This window comes from Myotis nattereri, assembly GCF_964212035.1.
Source record: "Myotis nattereri genome assembly, chromosome: 17".
Taxonomy (NCBI): Eukaryota; Metazoa; Chordata; class Mammalia; order Chiroptera; family Vespertilionidae; genus Myotis; species Myotis nattereri.
The window spans coordinates 24,931,305-24,957,562 of NC_138092.1; the positions used below are offsets into that span (position 1 = coordinate 24,931,305).

At 42.8% G+C, this 26,258-nt stretch overlaps 1 protein-coding gene across 1 annotated transcript; it reads left to right on the forward strand.

Moving 5' to 3' along the window:
- The first annotated feature begins 115 nt into the window (after window positions 1-115).
- MAL2 (mal, T cell differentiation protein 2) lies at window positions 116-24,532 on the forward strand. Its single transcript, XM_081111626.1, has 4 exons — window positions 116-355; window positions 14,673-14,843; window positions 19,249-19,404; window positions 22,265-24,532. The coding sequence occupies exons 1-4, from the start codon at window positions 224-226 to the stop codon at window positions 22,334-22,336; spliced, it is 531 nt and encodes a 176-aa protein (XP_080967752.1). The 5' UTR covers window positions 116-223; the 3' UTR covers window positions 22,337-24,532.
- The last annotated feature ends 1,726 nt before the right edge of the window (window positions 24,533-26,258 follow it).

Sequence of the window (26,258 nt, forward strand, 5' to 3'; positions counted from 1 at the left end):
CTGCGCACGTGACCCGCGCGGGCGCCAGGTGGTGGCGCGCTCACCTGGACTCACGTCACGGGGCGGGGCCCCGCAAGGCCCAGGGGAGCGCAGCCACGCCCCCTCCCGTGCGGCGCGCGGACCACGCCGACCGGAGCGGCGGCGGCGGCGGGAGCCCGGGAAGTGGAGGCGGGCGGAGGGCGGCAGCGGCGGCGCGCGGAGACGCAGCAGCGGCAGCGGCAGCATGTCGGCCGGCGGAGCGCCTGGCGTGCCGCCCCCGAACCCCGCCGTGTCCTTCCCGGCGCCGCGGATCACCCTGCCCGCTGGCCCCGACATCCTGCGGACCTACTCGGGCGCCTTCGTCTGCCTGGAGATTGTAAGTGGGGCAGCCTCTGCGCCGGTGGCGCCTGGGGAGCGGGGACCGGCCGCGGCATCCCTGGCCCCCGCGCTCCTCCTCTGCGCGCGCCCCTGACCTTTCCTGCGCGCCCTTCCGAGTCCCTGACGGCTCCGACGCCGCCTGAAGCGGGGCGGCGGCGCTGTGGCCCGGGCCCGCTGCCTGGCACCTGTTAACGCGGGCACCTGCGCGCCGGCTGGCGATTAGAAATGGCCCCGAGAGGGCGAGCCGGTGGCCCGGTGGGACCGAGGTTCGGGGACTTGGAGAGGAGAAGGGTGTTTGCGTTTGAGGGGTTGGCGGTCAGAGACCCCGGGCGGCTTGGCCAGCGGCCGTGCTTGGCGAGAGCCAGAGCAGGCGCTCTCGGCCTTGCCTGTTGCTAACCTGCCATTTTGTTGGGTGGTGCAAAGGTGTAGCGATGGCTGGTGACCAGGAGGCTGCCACGCCGTGGAAAGCGGGGCTGGAGGTAACAGGAGAAAGAGGAGGAAGGCTGCAAACCGGGGCACATCCCCTGCTTGCCATTCGGAGTGCCCTTGGCAATGGCGAGAGGAGCGGGGCTTGGGAGGCAGGGCAGGGGGAAAGTGAAGCGCGGAAGGTGCCCTCAGCAGTTTCCAATCAAGTGGGCGTGAGGCTGTGAGGGAAACGCACACGGAACTGTCAGGCTCCTCTCTGCCTGCCTTTGCGCCTTCGTTCTTCCTCCTGGTTCACCTGTACAAACCCAAGCCTCCGCGGCACACCTTGCTGGGCCCGAGTGAAGGGGAGGTCACCTGGCTCGTAGTGCAGCCTTGCTGGGCTGGAGACGGGACCATGTTTAAAGGAATGTTATGGAGTTGGGAGCTTTTTGAAGCTTGTCGTGGACCAGGGGAAATCTTGCGAACATGAATTGGGCAACCCAGAGTTGCATCATGCCCAGAGAACTACAAATAGAGTGAAATGTCAGCGCCTCTCTTGCGAGCTGGGTTTGTTTGCTCGGTTTGGGCTTTTCCTGTCTCTCCCCCTCCTTTTGAGTTTGCATAACCTGGATTTGGGTCGCTTCGGTTTCCCTTTTGTGCTCCTGGGGCTGGGACACCTTGTGAGCATTGGTTTTCTGCCCTATTATGTGAAGGTGGCTAAGTTAAGTTTAGCTCAGATTTGAATCAGGAAAAGGAGATGTGTGAGTTCTGTGACATCAGTCATCGGATCCTGACTGCGAGGCTAGGGGAGGCTGGTTTGCGTCTGAGCCCAGTTCAGAAGCATCGAAATGCTTTGGGGGAGGCGCAGGCATCCATGTGAGAAGTGTGGGCAGTGAGTGGATGGCGCGGTACCGACTGCACCGCTGTGCGGAGGGGGACCCATTGAGAACAGTGAAGATCTGGGGAGAAAGGTTGTGCAGGTTCTGGGCTACTTTAATTCCATGTTCTCCAAACTCCAGTTGTCCGCATACCTCTTTTAGGACTTTTTTTTCCCTATCTGCATGCCGCTTGCACTGTACTAGAATTTACAGAATGTTCACTTAAATAGATTCACACTCTAAACTTCAGTACCTACCTTAGCTTCATCCTAAGCAGTAATATATGTGAATTCTCAAATTTGATATGCTGGTTATGTTTTTTTCTAGTATTCAAATATGTAGTTAGGTATTTACACATGTATGTATATATGTAAAGATATATGCAAAGAAGGCTCATCCATGTGCCATCAAATCAAATTCCAGCTCAAGAATCACCTGTGGACATGTGACACTTGCAAAAGCACTGCCTAAATCTGAGCGGAGGGAGAAAGGAGTGGGGAAAGCTCATCTATTTTCTCTCCCTTACCCTCATATCTCTTTATTTATCTAGCCCAGTGGTTAGTTCTCAACTCTTGTTGCACTTAATTACTTGGGCAGCTTCTAAAATACTGTTGCCAGCCCAGATTAATTAAATCAGAATCTCTGTGGGGGAGCACCCGCAGTCCGCTAGGTTTTTTTAAAAGCTCCCAGAGGTTCTGACGTGCAGTCCTAGCTGGGAACCACTGAAGGGGATCTTTATGGGGGTTGTATGGACAAGTCAGTTCCCTCTTGCAGATGAGCGTTCTCTCTGCTAGAATTTCTACCACTCTCCATCCTGGGAGGGACCCCAGACTCAGAAGTATTCAGTTCATTCCTCTAATCTCTTCATTTCCACCGGCTTCTTCCCCCAAAACACATCGAAGACCCTTATCTAGCTGGAACAGAATCCCCTCCAAAAGCCATTTCAGTTTACTTTCACTGTGGCCAAGCATCTTCATAGTTTTAAATCTTAGGCCTCCATTACCTCTTTTGCTTGAATTATCAACCTCTCTCCTCCCCATCCCACGTCCCTCAAAAGTAAAAGGCCCATAATAGTCCAAGAAAACTAGTGACTTTAGAGAAACGAGAGACTGCACTGGAGCCAAACTTTGGCTCCTTGACGCTCATCCACCGCACCATGTGAAGATACTGGCTTACATGCTTTCAGAGAGCAGGGACGGAGGCCGTCTGGGTATGCCTCTACTCAAGTGCCCACCCTGAGGAGATGCACCGATAGGAGCTAAATAAACACTTTTGAAGCACCTTGGTCCCTGCTTTCTTCATTTCCCTCTCAGTTTTCTGACTCCTTTCAGGGGCTCCAAGCTCCTCTTCACACATTCCTCACCCTGTTAATGAAATGTGAGATTTGCCAGGAGCAGCTCTAAACTCTAGGTCAGTGGTTCTCAACCTTGGCTGCACATTAGAATCACCTGGGAATCTTTTTAAAATCCTGATTTCTGGGCCTCATCCTCCGGAAATTCTGTTTCTTTGTTATGGGGTGGGGCCACAACATTAGTAACAAAGAAACAGAATTTCCCGAGGATGAGGCCCAGAAATCAGGATTTTAAAAAGATTCCCAGGTGATTCTAATGTGCAGCCAAGGTTGAGAATCACTGCTCTAGGTCAGTGGTCGGCAAACTCACTAGTCAACAGAGCCAAATATCAATAGTACAATGATTGAAATTTCTTTTGAGAGCCAAATTTTTTAAACTTAAACTATATAGGTAGGTACATTGTTATTAACTTAATTAGGGTACTCCTAGGGCTTAGGAAGAGCCACACTATAAGGGCCAAAGAGCCGCATGTGGCTCGAGAGCCGCAGTTTGCCGACCACTGCTCTAGGTAATCTCCTTTCTGGGGACCTATTATTTTAGTCTCTTTTGGTGTTTCTGGATGTCGCCACATCTCTTCTTAATTTTAACCTTTTCAAATTCATTTGTCTGTGGTAATTTCTCTGTGTCCTATTGCTGTCTGAAACATCACACGTGAAAACAGCATCACTAAGCTAATGAAACCCCAATCTTGGAGTTCAGTTCTCACACTAACCAGTAACTTTGTTCAAAGAATTCAATCCCAATCTCCCTTACTGCACTCTATTCACAATCTCTCAGGGGGAAGCCATCTGTTGGGAGATATTTCAGAAGATACAAATAGTGCCCACCTGCCCTGGCCTGTGTGGCTCAGTTGGCTGGGCGCCATCCCATGCACTGAAAGGTTGCCGGTTCGATTTCTGGTCAGGGCACATGCCCAGGTTGCAGGTTTGGTCCCTGGTAGGGGGCATGTAGGAGGCAGCTGATAGGTGTTTCTTTCTCTCTTGCGTTCATGTTTCTCTTTCTCTCCCTTCCCCTCTCTCTAAAAATCAATAAAATAAAATTAAAATAGTGCCTGCATAACACCACCGAGTAAAGCAATTTATAGTACTAGCTTCCTGGGCAGAGAATACTGCAACCTCACATGCATGGGGTGGTCAGCCTTTCATTTTTGTACTCAGCTACATTGACTAATGCATGCTTGCCATAAAGTGTTTGATACTAAGTTGGTTTTGCAAAGTGAAGCCTTTTAGTTAGACTGAAAAACAAAAACACCACCTTCAAAAGTTATCACTTTTAAATCTCTCCGTGTTTCCTGAATTAGGTGTTTCTCATCAGGCGTTTATTGGTTAACTGCTGTGTGCAATGCACTTTTCCAGGAGCACAGGTGTTTATACTGCCTTCCTCACCTCAAAGAGCTTACACCCTGGTTAAGAGGATATGTACAGAAATACCTACCGTTCAGGGAAGAAAGGTGTGAGTATGGGAAGTGAAGTACAGCGAAACATTTTCCTGGCTGGTCTCTTTATAAGAAAATGACATGAGAGCATCTGTAACATTAGGCTGAACGAGATATTTCGGGTCTCTGTACTCAAATAGCTTACCTTGTATAATGTATAAGAAAGATCAGACATAACAGTGTTAAACACGAAAAGAACAAAGGTCATTGAATTCAGTGTTTTACAGTTTCCGTGTTTAGAGAACCATCTACATTTCCTGAGACATTCATTAACGTGTCTCTTTATGGGAAATATTTTAGGACTCTTATTCACATGCTTCTAGCTGTAGTGTTTTTGGATGCCACAATCATTTTTATTTATTCAACAAATAATTAAGGATCTGGTATGCATCAGGCCTTATTTCATGCTCTGGGAATAGGATGATTAACATAGCTCCTGCCCAGAAAAGAAATTCCTGTACAGTGAAGTATAAAGTCAAGGAAGAAATACAGTGCTGTGTTTGAAGTGATAAAAGTGGTTATGAAAAGCACAATTGGTAAACAGGGTAGAGAACATCTGGCCACTGGGGCGACAGCAGAGGCAGATTTCATGGAATGGTGCCATTTGAGTTTAGCCTTAAATGAAGTGTAGACCTTCGATAGACAGAAAAAGGAGGAAAGAGAATTCCAGGGAGAAAGAAGGCATGAGCAAATCCCAGAGGTAATAAAGGCCATGGTATGAAGGTTCTGGCAATGGTTAGGGTTTTCTGTCTGTTTTCACATGACTGATGGGAAGGTGGCAGAAAAAGAAGGGAAAAGAGCAGATAAGGTTCACATTGTTGATTTGCCGAGAAATGATAGGCCAAGGCAGAGAAGGTATTCTGCCCGTGATGGGGAGCTGCTGAAGGGCAGGGGCAGACCTGGTCAAGCCTGTGTTTTAGACATCTTTTTGTGGTGGAGTTTGGTTAGAGGCTGTGAGGTCAGGTAAGGGGCTGATTGCAGTGATTTGGATGAGGGATGATGAGACCCTGAAGTAGAACAATGGAAAGAAGTAGCGAAGAGAGAGATTTGAGGCTTAGGAAGTCTAGCAAGTATGTGAAGTTTGACATGTGCTGAAGTGATATTACACCAAACTGTAAACTGTCCCTCAGAGGAATTACTGGGGACCTGGGAGGAGCAAATGTTAGTGAAAGGATGATGGGAGGGAGGAGCTGTGGAGCAGACGTGTGTAGTCATGCAGCTAAATCTATGGGAAGGATTTCAGGTTCTCTTCAACCTAAAGCTTTGCCTTTAGTTGGACTAACACATGAGTGTTTAGATCCGTAGAGTTTTCCTCTCTTGCCCAGAAAATAGATTTTGGGCGCAAAGGGAAATTGTGTGTTTGCAGGAGTGAAGAGGGGCTGGCCCTGGGTATGGTCCCTCTCTAAAAGGGGTTTCATTCTATAGGTAAGACTTTCCCTTTGCCTCTGAGTTAACACATCTTCATTCCTGTGAAAAGAGTCTTTAAAACTTCATACGGAAATAAACCAATGGCCCTGCCAGGGATTACTTTCAGCAGTCATTGGCTGACTGGCAGCCCGGTAAGAAATGTGTAAGAACTGAAGTATGGAAAACTTTAAACCAAGTTGTGGAAAACCTTGACCTTGAGCTCCCAAGTAAAAGGTAAAGGAGAGGAGATTTGTTCTGTGGAGCTCTATAGAAATGTTGTACCTGGTAGTAGGCGCCATGGACATGGATTATCTACTTACTGATACGGATGAATAGAAAAGACTGGAATGATAAAGGACCAGGCTGGCGTACCAATACCAAGCACCTGCAGGACTTAACAGACACGCCTTGATTGTTCTGTTGGGCAAACTGGACAGTGTGTGTAAATATTCTAGAGAAATTGGCTGGAGCGGAGAAGGGCAGCCCTCTTCAGTCCTGTCCAACGCTTCAACTGTCTTGATTCTTCTCCAGGAATTTGTAGTTTGACCTGGTTTCCTGTGTCCTATTTTATATGAAAAGGGCCATGTCCTTTCATAGGCACCATATATGACATTCTTAACTTTTGTGTAATAGTTTTCAGAAAGGAGGGCGATAAAGAGGCAGGAAAGAGGTATGCTTTGCACAGTTCTTGCTGACATCAGGGCCCTGGCGTGCATGAACATTTTTAACCTTGGCGATAACTAGTTACCAACAAACACGAAAAGAGGATTTTAAAAATCAAGGGAATTTTTGAATAAGAATAAAAAGGAGCCAGAACATATTTCTCCCCTGTAGTATGTGCTTTCCATTACAAGGTGAGCATCAGGTATTTGAGAAACCAAAATGAAAGTTTGGGTCACATGGAGAGGATGAAAGTATAATTCTTTATAACATCCTCAAACATATTTCTAAAGCTTTCAAATGTAAATCTGAAAAGCAGACCTCTTTTGCATTAGGCTATTTTATACCAAGGCCTCTTCTATATATGTGATTTCTCATTGCTTCCCAAGACTTGTATTGTTTTTCTTTCCCTGATTAAAACAAACAAACAAACAAAAACTCCTGCTAACTTGTACCTCTCATTCAGAACTGTACCAGGGCTAGTCCAGGACCAGTTTGGATGAAAGTCAGCTTGGTGGGAGAACAGATAGGGATTAATGGAGGAGTGCAGGAGGGGAGGGGAAGGGAGAGTGATAAGACACAAGTTCCAGTGGCAATTGCAGCAGAACAGGTAAACTGATCAAATTTGGGGCCTGAAGAAGATTGAAAAGGAGGTGTCATGAGCTCAACTAGCAAAAGGTGACAACTTCTCCATAATTTTCCACTCTAGTGTGCTGAGATCTTGTACCAGGTGATGGGCGTTGCCAATGATAAAACTTGAAAATTGAGAAGTACGTGTTTCTGCTTCAGTAGATTCATGCCTATTTTCGAATACCCACTGTGTGCCAGGAGGTGAGCGAGGCTTCAGACAGCAGTGTGTTCCTTAGCATCCCCACCTGCACTTCTGGAGCGTTTACTTCTGGAGCCACTCGTTACACACGCTGGTTGGTTTCCATTCATTCAAGTTGAGTGCAATGGAGCATCTTCTGTAGAAAGCACTGCCCTGGTTCCGAGATGCTTAAGGCGAGGTCACCCACTCTGGCTGCACAATCCAGTGAGTGAAACACACAAGTGTGCCCAGGATTTCAAACCAGTGGGTTGTAAGCTTGGAGTATACACACATCAGTAACCATGGCAGCACCAAAGGATGGCACCCAGCCACGGAAATCTTTCTGGAAGACATATCTTTCTAGAATACATGGAATTTAGTTATCCAGCAAAATGTTGATGGCAGCATGACCAGTGTAATGGACTCTGTGTGCAGGGGATAAGAAACAGGCCAGAATGCAAAAAACAAAGGGTGGTAGGGAAAGGAGCATTGCAGGGACCAGGTGAACTTGGAAAGGGAGGTGGGGAGCTGTGTTCTCTAGTTCTGTTACCACTTGACTGCAATCACATTGTGAATGAATTTACTTTCATGGGCTACCTGTAAACACATCTGTCAGTTATTGTATCTTATCTGTTGACTAAGATATGTTCCCAGTTTATAAAAAAAAATCTTTTGGAATACAATTTGTGTATTAAATGGAATTCATTGTAGGTCCTCTGTTTACTAGGGGATCAGTTGTCGAACATATTAACCAGTTCCTTCACCATGTGGTTTCATTATAGGTATACAATAAATGAGCACCCATTAAAATAGGAGGGGTTATTGAGTCTATAAGGTATGGAGGGCACCACAGATCCCTTTGTGATTCTGATGAAAGTTGTGGATTGTGTCCTCAGAAAAATTACTATGCACTTATCTACCCATTTTGATATCATTTCAGGGAATCAACCTTCTCCCCCCTCCCACCAAGCCAATCTATGGCAAAAGCCCTGCTCTAGATGAACGCTAAGATCTGAGGGAGGCAGAATAGCATAATATTGAGATCATAAGCTCTGAAAGCCAATTGCCAGGTTCAAATCCCAGGTCTAACATTTATTAACTGTGTAGGTTAGGGCAAGTTATTAATGGCTCCCTACCTCAATTAACTTATCTGTAAAATGGGAATGGTAATTATCTGTCAGTGTTTGTGAGGATTAGATTGGTACAAATAAAACAACATTGCTTGGAACATAAGAGCTCCATAAATGCTAGTTAATATTTTTGTTATCCTCATTAGCTTCACCCTCTTACTCAAACTAACTCTATAAGCCAGACTGGGAGATAATATTTTTTTCCCTCTAGGCTCACTGGTTTGTTGATATTTACTGCTATAAAGTGATAAACTACCCAATATGTAAGTAGTAGGAGAATTGGAAAGAGAGGGTTATATGTTATTTACAGAACATTCTAAATAATGAAGTATTTTTCCTTCAGGACAATTGAACAGTCCTTTATACCTACACATTTTACCTTACCCTGTTCTCATTCCAAACATTGACTGAAAATAGGTCAGAGTCGGAATTGGCCTGTTTACTTGATGAATAATAAGAGTATAATAAGATGAAGGTGTCAAATTGGTCTGAAAATTATTTGCTAAGATGTCGGAGGGCAGGTTTAAAAGCAGGCTATTAGAGCCCTAGCCCGTTTTGCTGAGTCGTTGAGTGTTGGCCTGCAGACTGAAGGGTCATGGGTTCGAATTCGGTCAAGGGCATATACCTTGATTGCAGGCTCATAGATTCCTCACCCTGTGTGGGAAGCAACTAATTGATGTGTCGCTCTAGCCTTGATGTTTCTCTCTCTCTCTCTCTCTCTCTCTCTCTCTCTCTCTCTCTCTCTCTCTCTCTCTCATCTTTTCCCCTCCCTTCCATTCTCTCTGAAAAATCAATGGAAAAAAATGTCCTGGGGTGAGGATTAACAATAAATGAATGAATGTAGGCTATTAGGAAATAAGTTACATTTGAAAGGAAAGGGGGTATTTGCAAAGAGAATCCTTTGGAGACATAAGAATGCCATCCAAATAGGAGACAAGTTGAGAAGTCTGTAGTCCTTCCAGCCAGAATTACAAGAGTCACTGTTTTCTCAATGCCTTCGTTTCCCCCTGGCTCATGTGTTTTAACCAGCACAGAGTTTCTAGTGGAAACATGTTTTAACTCCAACTCTGAGGGCTCAGGTCAGTGTGATGTGTGGATGAGCACTTGCACAGTTTTCCTGTGGGAAGGAGGCAGCCAAGTCTCACCCTTCTGGCCTGCAGGTGCCAAACTAAAGTGAGAAGTATATGCTAAGCCACAAAGGAGAGCGTTCTTTTAGGGATGTGTAGCAATTTAATAACTGCACTCAGAATGTAGTTGAGCACTTAAGGTGTGTCCAGGTACACCTACAGGGGAGCTTGGAAGGTTAGGGAAACAGCCAGGGGAGGGAAGGCTGAAACTCCTTCTAGGAAACCTTTGCCTTTGCATGACCTGCAAGTCGGGGTGTCTTTTAGTTAGAGCTTGAGGCTCGGAGTCTTGAGCCCCAACTTAGTTCCTGAAAGTTCAGAATGTGATGCATTTGGTGTGAGAGGATGGATGATCACTTGCTGTGGTGATCTTTCACAATGCAAGTCAAATCCTTATGCCAGACACTTTAAACCAGTGGTTCTCAACCTTGGCTGCACATTAGAGTCACCTGGAAATCTTTTTAAAATCCTGATTTCTGGGCCTCATCCTTCTGTTTCTTTGTTATGGGGTGGGGCCACAACATTAGTAACAAAGAAACAATTTCTGAAGGATGTGGCCCAGAAATCAGGATTTTAAAAAGATTCCCAGGCGATTCTAATGTGCAGCCAAGGTTGAGAACCACTGCTTTAAACTGTAGTGAGTGCTGTCTTCAGTTATACCTCAGTAAACCTGGAAAAAACAAGTTTTGAAAAATGTGATACATTTGGGAGTTTTATACATAATCAGACGATTTTGGACACCAAAGAGCATTGAAAGGCAGTGGCAGACAGGAAGTCAGCACTGGTTCTGGGTCCAAGATGAGAACAGCAGGGGCAACGTGGCCTCCCACCCTTCGCAGTGGGTGTTCCCTGCAGTTGCCACCACACTTATCAGCTGGTCTCCCTCCGACCGGAACCGTTTTTGTGCTCTGCTGTTCATCTCTGAAAACAAGGCTCCTCCAGAGTGACGTCTACTGAACAGATACTGACCGTGACCGTGTGTTTGAGATTGGCAATTCCCAGCATTAGATGAAGAGAATATGTTGTGCATTAGTAATGTCATTGAAAGAATTTATTTATTTTTAATATATTTTTATTGATTTCAGAGAGAGGAAAGGAGAGGGAGAGAGAGACAGAAACATCAATGATGAGAGAGAATCACGGATTGGCTTAAGGGGCCTACTACATGCTCCCTGCTGGGGATTGAGCCCACAGCCTGGGCATGTGCCCTTGACTGGAATCAAACCTGGGACCCTTCAGTTCACAGGCAAATGCTCTACCCACTGAGCCAAACCATCTAGGGCATGAAAGAGTTTTTTAAGGGGGACCAGGTTGGGAAGCTCGGGAGCAAAGATAGCTTTTGGCAAAAGGAAACCATGAAGAAGGGGAGAAATAATTGTGTCAAGGCCCTAGTGACGCCGGTGTGATTGATTGTGTTACAATGAGGCAGGCGGGATCTCCAGAGCAGGCTTAATTATGTTCTCTGGCCCATCCTCCCCCTTCCAAAGCTACTGTGGTGAGCAGGACTTAAATCTGAACTTCCCAGGATCCCTGACCGAGGATGCAGTCTATGCTTATTCATATGCCTTCCTCCCTACCTGCCCTCAGTGCACACACCACAGATGGGTAGCTAAATCTGTTCTTTTCACGTAAGCACTGCACTTCCTTTCCAAGCCTTTGAGGTGTGGGAAGGGCTGTAATTTTGAGTATGACAAGAACAATTCATCCTGTGTCACATTAGCATCCCCTGTCAAAGCCCTGCTCTGCCTGGAAAGGCTGCTTCGAACCCTGCCTCCCGCCTGCCGCCCGGAGTCCTCCCAGCACATTCCTCTCCAGCCTCCGGAGCACACTGTGTGGAGCGCTTTTTATAGCTCGCTCCACAATCTGCTTCTGAATCAGATTTACTGGTGTCTATTTCTCCCTTGTTTGGAGCTGCTGTAGGTAGAGCCTTGCCCTTTTTTTTTCTTCTTCTTCTTTTTTTCTGGAATATCCTTCTGTAGTGCCTGACAGTAGATTTGAGGCTGCCCTGTTTGAGGTCCTGTCCAGTTTTACGAAATATTTAGTTCCAAGGGATCAGATACCCTCTTCTTCAGAGGTGTCAGTTTATCACAGTTCCTATATCATATGATTATGCCCATCTGTTAGAGTCTGCCTGCCCCTATTAAACAATGGCCCATTGTTCTTTATTACCCTTGGTACTTGTACCTTCTCAATAAATGACTTTGAATTAATAGATAGTTAATAATGATGTTATTCCTTAAATAGTATTTAAAATAACATGGGTAGTGGAAGAGGAAGAAAAGGCTGAGAAAACAAAAGATCTGAAGATCTTATCACCATCAAATATTTATTAAACAGTACGAAGAGTAGAAAATATTTTACCGGGACCACTGTATCTTTCATAGCTTACTAATAAAGTTGTGGTTAAATTTTTTAATATGCATTCATATTCATGACTTAGGTTTACTTCATAAAACTGTCAGGGTTGGTTGTTCATGCTTGATTTGATAGTAGGACTTGAGATATACCACCACAATTAGAAATTTATTAGGCTGGTGCTTTAATTATCATTGCTCAAGTGATAAGTTATTATGCTTTTCAAAATGTTTTTCAGAGTAGTAATGAATTATATAACTGGGCCTTCATTTAGAAACTTGAATTAAAGCCTGTGTTTTTAACTTCCAGTGACTTGTGCAATTGGGATATTGCCTAGATACTTAAGAAGCGAGACACAGATGATTGTTGGTTTTTAATATCTAGAACTCCAACTGTTCTTCTATGGGCACTAGGCATTTATTTGTTCACTGAGCAAATATGTAAGAGCCTTGTGCCTGCCAGGTACTCATGCTTCTGTGATGTCATCTGTGGGTGTGGGAGGCGACAGGTGGGGGTGGGGTTGGTTCCCAGTGGTGGCCTGACCGTGTCTTCAGGGCAAGTATATAGCTTAGATTTTTGTGTTTCCAAATCTAGCACAAGGCCTGACAGTTAGGAAAGGATTATCCCGCAGACTAATAAATGGCTTTGGATGTGGAGACACGCAAGGCAGCCTGCTGCCAAGCAGGTCTAATAATGCGACTGGACTGGAAGCCAGGACATTCAGTTGCAGCATTTCTCATCAATGTAACATGTTCACAGTTACCAGCATGCCTAGAGGACAGGGGTTCCTGAGCATGGGTGGGACTCTGGAACAAATGCCTTTTTGGATCATGAGCTATCCCAGATGAGAGCGGTGAATGGGAGTTTCTCAAATACACATGGGGGAGGGAGTGACATTCTTGGCCAGCGTAGGTCAGCCACTCAGACATGAAAGCGCTTTATCTTTGGACTGTGGGTTTTGCTTTTTCTATAGTGTAAAATGTGAGAGGCTTAGTGACAAGAGACAAGGATGTAAAAGACAGGTTAGATCCTTAAGGGGCCCGGCACGCCCTGCCAAGGAGGCATAGCCATAATGGCTTTAGTGGTCGTGTGGAGGAGACCGCCGCTGTTAGAGCCATGAAACACACTGTCTTCACCCCCTAACCCTTTCTCCCCTGTGTTCTCTCACTCACCCTAGTTGTCCCAGTCAGAAAGCTGAGTATCCCGTGTCTGATCTTTTGCTGTCATGCTCACATCTGATCCCATAAGTGCCCTGAGTCTGATTTATACTGTTGGTATAACAGTCTCCTGTGTGGTCTCTAGCTCCATCCCTTCCTCTCCACTCTATGTCACACGCTAGCCAGAGAGAAACTTCTAAAGGCGAATCTGGTCATGCTAGTTCCTGCTCAAGATGATCCGTGGCCTCCCATTGCCCGTGGGTGAGGTTCACACCTTCATGTCACCTTCAGGACCTTCAGCTGGTCTCCAGCTCCCTAGGCTAGCTCTCAGCTCCCACCAGGTCCTCTCAAGACTCACCTCCTGCCCTGCATCAGCCTTCTCTCCACCCACCTGCCTTCTCCCCCAGCCCTGTTCTTTGGGTTGTTGCTTCCAGCGAGTATTTTCTGACTTTTCACATCTGGATTTAGAGTCCTCATTGTGTGGACCCACAACGCTCAGCTTTTGCCCAGTTCTGACGTGTATGCAGCAGCATTTTAATCACTTGCTTAATTGGCTCTTTGCTGTAGGAGACTATGAATTCTGTGGTGGTGGAGACCAAGTGTAGCTTGTTTATTCCTAGAACCTGGCACAGCACCTGATGGGCAATAGGTATGTATTCAATTAGGTCTGTGACTGTCTAAAGCAGCTGTCGCCAACCTTTCAGACCTCGCGGACCACCGGTTGGCGACCACTGATTTAAAGTACCTATTTCCATGCCCAGCACATAGGTGATAGTGTATTTTATTGGTTACCATTATGTACGGCAGCTGAAACTTTTACTCTCTATATAGGCCAGTGATGGTGAACCGTTTGAGCTCCGCATGTCAGCATTTTGAAAAACCCTAACTTAACTCTGGTGCTGTGTCACATATAGAAATTTTTTGATATTTGCAACTATAGTAAAACAAAGACTTATATTTTTTATATTTATTTTATATATTTAAATGCCACTTAACAAAGAAAAATCAACCAAAAAAATGAGTTCGGCGTGTCACCTCTGACGCGCGCGTCATAGCTTTGCCATCACTGATATAGGCAGTAATTTCACATGAACAATTTCCTGATAAGCGTTGAAACATGGCCATTCAAAGTTATGGCTGATCTTTGCTGATAAAACTCTGAGATGTGGCGAGAGCAGAGCCACTGTCCAGTGGTTTGAAGAGTAACACCACGAAGGGGTGGAGACCAAACAAAGATGAATTTGTAAAAATGTTTACTGAAAAGGAAAATACTTAGGAGGGCAGTAGTTACAGAGGCAGCAGGTCAAAGGGAATCTGTTCAGCTGGCGAAAGAACACCGGGCCTGTTCACGGGCTGAGGACGGGAGTCCATGCAGGCAGGTGCAGAAACAGGTGTGCAGTCGGATTGGGCTTGTGAGTCAACGCATAGGGCTGGCACCTGAGGGAAGAAGGGGTCTCACATCATGATAAAGAAAAGAAGATGGGGTGGGGAATTCGGGAGTGTGTGCGGGGGCCCGGGCAGAAGCAAGGGTCATGGTAAGAGTGATGCACGCGCATTCTATTCTGTTGCCCAAACTTACTGCCGTTTTTCTTTTTACCCATTAGCTGTTCGGGGGACTCGTCTGGATTTTGGTTGCTTCCTCCAATGTTCCTCTACCTCTGCTCCAAGGATGGGTCATGTTCGTGTCCGTGACGGCTTTTACCCTTTCCCTCCTCTTCCTGGGGGTGTTCCTCTCTGGCATGGTGACTCAGATCGATGCCAACTGGAATTTCCTGGTAAGGGATTTTTAAGTCTTTTTCAGGAAAATGTGGGAAACATAACTATCTCATTCTGTCCCAAAATGCCCGATCTCTGTTCTGTCTGTTGCCGCTCGTGGGAGAGAAAAGGTCAGACAGCAGCGTCTGCTTTGCCCAGCTTGTGAGATCCCTGTGCAGATAGAGCGGAGCAATCTTTCTGTTGCTCCTTTATGAGTTAGATGACCTTTGTTCACAGTTCACACAACAAATAAATTGGATTGTAGTTATTGAACAGATGCTTTTGACAGGTTCTGTGACATATATCTTGAAATTTTCCACTGATTTCTGTTTCAGATATTAAATATATATTCTTTTCAGAAAACAAGTAGCTATATATTCTGCTCTCCGAATATTTAGGAAAATAAAGGGGGAGATGATTTGTATTTACAGGCATAGCTGAGAGATGTTGCAGGTTTGGGTCCAGACCACCACCATAAAATGAATATCGCAACAAAGCCAGTCACGCAAATTTTGTGGTTTCCCAGTGCCTATAAAAGTTATTTTTGCACTACTTAGTCTAGTTTACTTAGTGTGCCAATAGCATTATGTCTAATAAAAAATGTATGTGCCCTTAATTTAAAAAATACTTTATTGATTAAAAATGCGAGGGTTTTTAATTGGCCTAATTTTAATATTCTTGTGTCTCATGGAAAAAGGAGGCCAGAGGATGGGGAGAGAGTGAGGTACAGCCAGAGCAGAGCATACATTTATTAAGTCTGCCATCTTATATGGGTGCAATTGATGGCACCCCAAAACTAATACAATAGTAACATCAAAAATCACTGATCTTGCCCTGGTGGATGTGGCTCAGCTGGTTGGCATCGTCCAGTGCACAGAAAGGTTGCTGGTTCAATTCTCAGTCAGGACACATATCTCGGTTGCAGGCTAGATAGCTGGTAGGGAGTGTGCAGGAGGCAGCCAGTCAATGTTTTCTCTCCATAACGAATATAACAATGAAAGAGTTTGGAATATTGTGAGAATTACCAAACTGTGACACAGAGACGTGAAGTGAACAAATGCAGTGCCAAGTAGTGCAAAAATACTCAACTCAGGGTTGCCACAATCTTCGATTTGTGAAAAGCATGATACCTGAGAAGTGCGATAAAGCAAAAGCACAACAAAATGAAATATTACCTGCGTTTTCAATTCCTGTGCTAAAAGGTCAAGAATTGGTAAGTTTTAAGAAATGAATTTGCAACCAGCACAATTTTAACAGTACAACACCATTAAATTGGATCAACATTTCCCTTTTTTCTTGTAACACGGGGGAGGAGGGGGGGGGGCTCTTTCATACTTGTGGTTATTTATTCTCTCATATCTCAGAATGGCCCGGTGGAGCATGAATTTCAATCCATGGTGGACATGCTCTAACAAAGTTCATGACGAACCCACCTTTGGTTTCCATCCCACAAGGGTGTTTAGAAGCGTAAGTCAGGCCTGTAGTCTGGTGTTGTATGTGTCCCTTTCAAGTGTAGCAGCACTTTACTCAGCAGCTTTAGGACAGCTGTTAGAGGAAATTTGTTCTCTTATTTGTAGAGCATGATGAGGGCTGTCATCCCAAGTGTTATCAACAGCGAAGTCTACTGAATGTGGCTGCCTGCCTAAAACCAAATGGCAGGGGTTAGTGCAGCCATGGGCAAACTACGGCCCGCGGGCCGGATCCAGCCCGTTTGAAATGAATAAAACTAAAAAAAAAAAAAAAAAAAAGACCGTACCCTTTTATGTAATGATGTTTACTTTGAATTTATATTAGTTCACACAAACACTCCATCCATGCTTTTGTTCCGGCCCTCCGGTCCAGTTTAAGAACCCATTGTGGCCCTCGAGTCAAAAAGTTTGCCCACCCCTGCGTTAGTGTAAAGGACAGGCTTCGAGATTAGAACTGGTTCACTTGGTAAGTGTGTAGCCTCAGGCAAAATAGTGAACCTCTATAAACTTCATTTTCTTCCTCTATAAAATGGTAATAGTCATCCCTACCTCACCAGATGCTATGCAGGAATCACGGAATTAATGTACTATATTATAAAGTGCTCAGCTTTGTGTCTGGTTCACAGGAAGAGATCAGTAATCATTGTCATTCCTCAGACATGCTGAGGCTTGCACCAGAAATCTTTAAGAGTCCTTGAGTTTCTTAGGTTGCTGGTGCAGTGGGCTCTGACCTTTTTGCTTTGATTTCTCATTAATGATGAGAAAATATTTCTAGTAATTGGTCAAGTGATGAAGATCAAAGGTCCCTATTTAAGTTACAGGTAGATGCTTAATCTCCTCTTTCTAAATGCCTGGCTTTCCCATAATATGTATGAAGGAATCAGTGTCCCTAATATTGGTAAGCACCACCAGGCTATTGTAGTATCAGGCTCAAGGATGATATTCTACAGTGTGTATCAGTATAGCCCTACCACTGCTTTAGTACTAGTTAATACAGTCATTGCCACAACCTACTGCCTTTTCCCAATGGTTGTGACCTTTATCACCCTAGCCCCGTGGTCGGCAAACCGCGGCTTGCGAGCCACATGCGGCTCTTTGGCCCCTTGAGTATGGCTCTTCCACAAAATACCACGTGCGGGCGCGCACGTACAGCGATTGAAACTTCGTGGCTCATGCGCAGAAGTAGGTTTTCGGCCTGGGCGAGTCTATTTTGAAGAAGTACTGTTGATATTTGGCTCTGTTGACTAATGAGTTTGCCGACCACTGCTCCTCTGGGACTTCCTGGACCTGCTACCAGCCCAGCAACGAAAGGGTTAATTATTGGAAAAGCACTGTCTCTCTAGGATCCTGCAGGGCCCAGCATTCTAATTGGTCAAAGCTCATTCCTCATGAATGTTTAAATAATTTCCCAGTAACACTCCTGATTTTATTAGACATATGTCCATACCACCCTTTTCCTTTTTGTTCATATTGCCTTATCATTGGTATTGAATACAACCATTCATACCCTTTTTAATTTATTAGGTTTCCTAAGAAGTTAGAAAGACCTACCTACCAATCTGTTCTATAAGTAACCTACAAAGGTTATCCTGTGATTTGTTTTGTCTGTTTTTAGCTGATTATTCCATACTTAAATGCTTGCCATGTTTAGAAATGGCTCAGTTTTTTTTTTCTCCTCTTTTGAAATTTTCAACATACTCTGCCTTTTTGACCACCTGGTCGCTTTTGATAGGTTTTGTAATATATCTTGTAACCCTCTCAGCCATGAAAATTTTTGAGCCATGCATATCATAGTGTTGTCACCAGACGGTAACAATTTTAAATTGCTACATTCTAGAATTGTTAGACATTAATTGCTGAAAAAATAATTGTTTCCCCCTGTGATAATGGTTTAATGTTGCCTATATACCATTCATGAAAGAAGAGTGCATTTTGATAAAGAATTTTCTAGAAGTATTTGTTTAGCATATGAACTAAAATACTTATAGCCTCTAGCTTTATTGATCTTGAGATTAAATTAGTATGGTTGGTAGAAATGGTGAAATAAAAATATAATATGTAATAAAAAGTGGACTCTGGAAACAGACCTATGTGGGCTTGAGTTCTCCTCCCCAAGGTTCATCTTTGTGTGGCTTTGAGACAGTCGCTTAACTAAAAAAAAATTAAGAAATTTCTTGTGCACAAACTGAAGATAATAGAGGTTGTAAGGATGAATGATAATGTAAAGTACCTGGTGTTGGGAACTCAACAAAAATACAAAGCAATGTGTTGATGTATTAATTCAGGTAAAATGATGTGAATTTTAGTACAATTGTGCTTTTCATTAATGCAAGCAATAGCTTAATAACAGTTGAGTTTTATATGAAAATTTCTTATACTTTTTATAGAAGTATATGATTTTATCTTTTTTTAGAAGGTTGGGAGATGTTATTGAATTCTGTGATTTCACAGATCTTCTGTATCTTTTAATGCATAGTGTGACAATCTAACAGATAAAAATAATTGCTAAAAAATATAAAATGCTTAATTATAAAATGTGTATATAACTATAATATATTGCAGCAATAGATCTTATATAGTTTTTATATAATAGCTATAACTTAAATGCCATTTTACTTACATTTTAAGGACAGCATATGTTATTCCCTTTTATGTTATGTTAATTAAAATTGATCTCTATGACACCTTAATATAAACAAAAATTATATACTTTATTATAAAACTCAATAGGCCAGAAGGTTTGCCACTGTGCCAGTTACATTGGGGCAGTTGATTTTCATTTGGATTCTAATAGCTTGACATTGCTAAAGCAGCCAAAAGAAATGGCTAATGTAGTCTAAGACTGATTCAAGTTCTAATCTTCCTGAACCTAAACTTCATCATTGAAATAAGGAACAGAAAAAATGTAGACGATTATTTTTAATTGTAGACATCTCTCCTTTCCCTCCTCTTTCAGGATTTTGCTTACCATTTTACAGTGTTCGTCTTCTACTTCGGAGCCTTTTTACTGGAAGCAGCAGCCACCTCCCTGCACGATCTGCACTGCAATACAACCATGGCCGTGCAGCCGCTCCTGAGTAATAACCAGTATAACATAAACGTAGCAGCTACAGTAAGTATTTGATGACTACACCTTACCCGGACTTCCCTTCCACTGTCAAGGTCACCAAGTAACTCCTCAGGCAACAATAGTATTTTTAATAATATCTGTTAGCATTAAACATATAATAGCCGTTTATCTGTACAATAACCTTATGAGCAATGTACTGTTATTACCCCGGTGTTGTGGATGATGAAACTGAAGTATACAAAGAGGTTGACATTCATGTAAGATTAGAGCAGTCAGTGGCAGTGGTTGGCTTTACACAACAAAGTCTACTTTGTAGAAAGAATTATTGTGCCTTTTACTTCTAGTAACTTCAGACCTGGTAAGGGAGATTTGTTCTTCAGTGTGCAATACCTAATTGTAATTCATTTGAATTCACTGAGAGCCTACCACGAGGCAGGTGATTTGCTGGCAGGTGATGGGACAGGGATGCATTAGGTACAGTTCCTGCCAGTGAGGGAAGTCCAGGTGAGTGGGGAGGTAAACATGCCAGCCATCACATAGGTGGTATAGAGATGAAATGCCATCCATGGGGAAATTTTTTGAATTGTTTTATCGTTCTTAATTCATGTACTTAAATAAGTTTATCATTTTGTATCGACATTGACATTTTAAGGTGACAGGCATCTAAATTATTCCCTGAAATCTCTTGATAATTAATGACTATATAGCAAGTGGTTAATTATAATAAACAGTCCAAATTCCCCATATAGCCATTTAAAATATGTCTGGAGCTATGCTGTCCAATAAAACTTTCTAAAATAATAGAAATGTTCTGTAAATGCACTATCTAATGTGGTTGCTACTCATTAATTTAATAATTATATTTAAAAAATAATAAAACACACCAAAGAGGTTGTACTTGGTGACAGATACACAATTTACATTTAAATAGCCACGTGCAGCTAGGAGCAATTGGACAGCACAGGTCTAGAGTTAGGGTTTCAAAGGGTAGAGGACTGATGATTCCAAGACGTACTGTCCCAAGTTTCTGTTAGGATCGCCATAGTTTGTTCATGGTCTGCAATGAACTAGACCCCTGGTCGGCAAACCGCGGCTCGCGAGCCACATGTGGCTCTTTGGCCCCTTGAGTGAGGCTCTTCCACAAAATACCACATGTGGGCGTGCACGTACAGTGCGATTGAAACTTCGTGGCCCATGTGCAGAAGTCGGTATTTTGTGGAAGAGCCACACTCAAGGGGCCAAAGAGCCACATGTGGCTTGCGAGCCGCAGTTTGCCGACCACTGAACTAGACTGAAGGTAGCTGTGAAAGGCTTATTGGTCAGTGATTATTATCCTTTCTTTTATAAGAAATGTAACTATATAACTGTTTTACTTAATGAAATCTTACTTAAAACCCAGTAAATGTGGAAAGAGGGGCTTGTATGATGCCCATCTTTCCTTCTCACAGAGCCACCTCTATCCAACTCGTCATCTCTGAGGTACTTTCATAGGATCCATGTGATCCAAAGATCACAGTTAGGAAACCACTATTTTTAACAAAGTTCAGGGACTCAGAATTGACATCTATTCCCAGTAGATTTTCCTTTACTACTTCCATCCCCTCCTTTTCAGTGGTGCAGGCTAATGCTCATTATATCCTTGGATCTGTGAAGTCGCTGCATATTGATTTTTTTTTTTGTAGTTGCTCTAAGATCCTACTTTCATAAGAATAATAGGCACTTAAGTACTTGATTGGAGGTGGATATCTCCAACTTTTCACTAATATTCCTTTGCCCTAAGAGCTCAGTTTTCAATCTTAGTGTGAAGTCTGTTCTGTGACTTTGTCCCTGTTATCCTTCCCTTTCTCTGTCTTCCTACGTGAAGCTGCCTTAGCAAACCTCTAAGTGCTTAAAGTCCCAGTGTACTGAGTTTTAATACGTAAATGTATGATCTATTTATTCATTGGTGACATTATATTTAATCCATCACTTTTCTTCTTTCAATATAGCTTAAAGAGAGGAAAATTCCAGTTCCCTAATAGATATCAAAGGTCATTCTCATTCAGCAATGTCTGGATTAGAGACGTACCAGAGATATAACCGGCTCCATCCCCAGGTCCTGACAGTTGGACTTTCCTTGGCTGTGAGATCACTATATGAACAGACACCTCATAATGAATTTTTGAATACCATATTGGGGGTATCACAAATACTTAATAAGTGATTCCCGTATGTGAGCAAAAATGCTCAACCTAAGGCTGTCTACAAATGAGAAAATTATTAGAGGCTAGAATCTTTAAAAGAAGGGTTAATGGTATAAGGCCGTGGTTGGCAAACTGTGGCTCGCGAGCCACATGCGGCTCTTTGGCCCCTTGAGCGTGGCTCTTTCTAAGCCTTAGGAGTACCCTAATTAAGTTAATAACAATGTACCTACCTATATAATTTAAGTTTAAAAAATTTGGCTCTCAAAAGAAATTTCAATCATGGTACTGTTGATATTTGGCTCTGTTGACTAATGAGTTTGCCGACCATTGATGTAAGGTAATAAAACAGTTGTACAAATCAACAGAGAGAGAGATGAATATGGCCCTAGCTTGTGTTCTGAGTGGTTAGAGCATCGGCCCATGGACCGAAGGGTCAGGGGTTCAATTCCTGGTCAAGGGCACATGTCTGGGTTTCAGGCTCAATCCCAAGCCCTGGTTGGGGTGCCTGCAGGAGGCAACCAATCGATGTTTCTCTCTCTCTCCCCCCTCCCCCATTCCTCTACTCTCTCTTGGAAAGATCAATGGAAAAAAATATTGTTAGGTGAGGATTAAAAAAAAGATGAATAGGAATGGCTTTCATAAGTGTGGAAGTAAGAACGAGTGTTTTCTTCAAGTCAGTGTTCTAACTCTGATGAGAATTGTTATTTCCCTTTTCTTAGATTTTTGCCTTCATGACGACAGCTTGTTATGGTTGCAGTTTGGGTCTGGCCTTACGAAGATGGCGACCGTGACACTCCTCAGAAGCGCACTGTCTGTGTGTTAGTATCGTTTGTTACTTCATTCGTCTGATCAGTTTGGATGCAGTTTTGTTCAGATATAACAACAGTCCAAAAGCTGTGTGTTTAGTAAGTGGAGAGATTCTAAGTATGGTTTTGGTTTATTTCATTATAATATTAAACAGAAATGGCCTTTAATTTTACATAAGTCTCTTTTTCTATTTCTGTATATTTTATGGATATAAAAATTTTGTCTTTAAAGATATTGTTTATAAAAATGGGTATCTCTTTTGTTTAGTTGCTAAGTCATGTGAACCTTAATTTTGATAGGTAACTAGAACTCCCTAAAAAAAAAAAAACACCACATTTTAAATAGGCTTCCCACTGAACTCTATCTTTCAGTGTAAAACAGGTTGGCATTCTTTTTCTATCATGGTCCAAAGCATTTGAACAAAAATTATGGCATTTGAGAATTTCTTTTTAGATCTTAGCACAAATGGTAAATATTTTAGGCTTTGTGGCCCATATAGTCTGTTACAACGACTCTCCTCTGTTGTTGCTACATGAAAGCAGCCATAGATAATATGTAAATGAATGAATGTTCCCATAAAACTTTATTTACAAAAGCAGGCTGGAGTAGGCCTGTGGACTGCAGGCTATAGTTCACTGACCTCTGGTGTAAAACCTTAGCTATGTGTCCTGTATGTTATTGAACTGATCCCAAAAGGTATGACGCTAATTAGAGAAACCCCATACTTTTAAATACTTACCCTTGAAGGGGTGAATAGTTTCTCAAGCTAATTCAAGTAGCTTCCTGAGTATAGGAAAAAGTAATTTATGAACTGAACAATAGTTGCTTAATCAAACTTAGGGTCTCCTAACACCTGAGCAAAACTCTCATCTGGCATCCTTAAAATGAGATCTCCAGACAGACCATTAACCACTACTGGTTTGGTTTCCAGCTACCTGTGTCTTACTTTGGATTTATTTATGCTTCAAAGTACAGCTGGTTTCCCTGTGCATGAATATACGAATATTTGTGTGTGGGCATGTGAGGCTTTACCAAATAGAGCTCTCCAAAGAGTTAACTTTTTATATGTTTTACATTACTTTCGGAGTTAAATCTGAGTAGATTAACTATAACTTAAAGTTGTAGATACTGACTTTGAAAATAGCCCTGAGATCAGTGTTGTTTCTGCATTGGTGACAGATACACAGAATCCATTTTAAAACAACAGCCATCATAAAACCTGTGTCTGGTGGAAATGCACAGGAAAGTGGTGTAGCCCACCTGCAGAGCCCCTGCTTGTGGAAAGGTGCCAATGGCTGGAGTGGGAGAAGTCAGGCCCCAGTTCCCCCCACCCCCACTCTCTTTAAACAAGGTACTCATCTCTTGCCCAGAGAGGGCTACCTCTGGGAAAAGAGGACTTTGTGATTGTTCTGCACTTTCAACCCTTTGCTTTTTGTGGCTGAATCACCCCGTACGAGTGCCATGGATAAATCGGGCTATTAGATTTCATGGAGCATAGAACAATCCTGAATGAGTAGCATGATCAATGATCAAACACTGTCTGTGTCCTAATCCCCTAGAAGAAGGAATCTTATTAGAGTCCTTTTGTGATGTTTTTCTAGTGATAAAGGACATGTTTCAATATGTGGCAAGAAGATATCAGTCGTAGGACTTTATACTCATGCTATATCTGTTCTATAATATCTGACTTCCTTGGTTTTTCTAGCGCCATACCACACACCTACACCTGTATTATGAATTGTATATTACTAAGTCATAAATGTGCCATAAGGATATATAATCCATTCTGGTCGGAATTGTTTAATTAGTCTACTAGGTTTAGTCGTGAGATTTTATCTTCCAGAGTATAACAGGTCCATGCTTGGTGGCATTAACTGAAATGATTTCACGAAACTGCTTGATGGCACTTTGTAAATGGATTGCTTCTCGATCATGAAGAACCAAGACTAAAACTCATCTAACTGTGAAAACTTAGATTTGCAGATTAATTGTGTTCTAGATTTGTGAGTTGTGTGGCAAAGCACTTGAACAAAAATTATGGCATTTGAGAATTTCTTTCTAGAGCTTAGCTCTAAAAATGAGAAAGTGCTGGTTGGTTTTAAAATCTGGTAACTCCATGATGAAAAGAAATTTATTTTATAAGTGTTATGATGCTAATAAAGTATTCATTTGATAATCTCTTTTGGTCTTCTATTTTTTTATTCAATTCACTTTGAAATTCAGTTAATCTTTTTTTCTTTAATAAAGGTCAAAGAGGTATATGTCTGTGGAAGTAATATTATAAAGGAAGTTTCTATTTGTACTCTATTTTATTTAAAAAGCATTTATATAATGCTTAATGTATGTCTGGCAGTGTTCTAAGCAATATTAGCTCATTTAATCCCCATCATGGAAACTCTGGGGTCGGTACTGTCATCCGTCTCATTTTAAAGATGACAGAAGTAAAACACAGACCTTCAGGAACACCCAGGGTCATGTACCTAGCAAGTGGGAAAGCTGGATTTTGAACCCCAGCATCCTGGCTCCAAGTCCAGGCTTAATGACTGTGTAGTCCTCAGATTTCACATATTTTACATATCAAAAAGTATGACTCTCCCCCCCCCCCCCCCCAAGAATGGTTAGTAACAATCATGTATGGTAGATGTCATCTTTTAGGCCTTTTTTTTTTTTTAATCATAACCAAGAACTCACCTTCTTCCACTGTGTTCCTTTGCAGTTCTTTTAGGAGTATGCACCATCTGGCTGGGGGTAAGGAATTCTTTCTCATCCAGTCTTATATTCTTTGCTTGATCAGGCGTCCTTAAAATCCCATCCCATCAGTACTCCCCTGGCTCCTGCTAAAAATATGTGCTAGTTACATTTTGCAGCTGCTTTGGGATATAATCTCTTTTTTATCAGACATAACATGAATTCAGCTGTTTTTCTATTTTGGTCAGTTGATCATTTCCATTTTTACTAAATTCAGAATGGCCAATGTAAAACCCATGTTCATTACTTTTAGCTGTTCTCCCATTCAGCCAGGAGAGGGCAGTCTAAGTACACTTTACATACTTGGGAAGCAGCTGCTCAAGCGTGGGAGACTTCAGAAAGATTTTCCATTTCAATATGATGTACTCTTGAGTCTCTTTCCTCAGGGTAACATGTAACACTAAAGTTTAAGGCCACATGTAGCATGCTGTTCTAAGCTGAGAGCGATGGCCCCTTTTACGGCACTAGCCAACATGTGACTATTAAAAGCCTAGGTAGCAATAATTGTAGTCACAAAGCCCGTTTCCATTGTGGTGAGAAAGAGACCCTAAAAACATCGGAGCCTTTCATGTCCTTGAGACACTTACTCTATTACAATTAAAAGTCATCTTTTCAACACCTTTCAATATATCTCACTGTTAATCATAATGCAATTTTGGAAAATACTCACTGGGCTCCCTTTGCAAACTTTGGCTGTCCCTTCTGAGGTTGGGCACTGTGCTTTCACTGCAAACCTTGGCGGTGAGTGAATTATTAACAACAACACATACTTAAGATCATTGTGCATTTCGTGCAATGATCAAAAGTTTCTTAAAGTGCTGCATATTTTAGTGAACTTTCTATTTGATGAAAGTCACATTCTCACACCTGGCTTGGTCGGGTGGTGCCATGGAAAGAAGACAGTTTGGAGCCAAGTGGAATTTGTTTCATATTTTGACTCAATCATGAGATTTGAGGCAAGTTTCTTTATTTCTAGGTCAGTTTTTTTCCTCCAGTCTGGAAGAAAGGGCTCTGGTTTTACTGAGTAATAAGAATTGAAGCAGGAATTGCTCCTGCCATTGTTTTTGTTACTGTTATTTTGACCAAATTACCCAAAAAGTAACCAATGACTTCCCTCCAAAGGGTAGTGGAGCCTTTGCTTTGCTATGGTAATGCAGA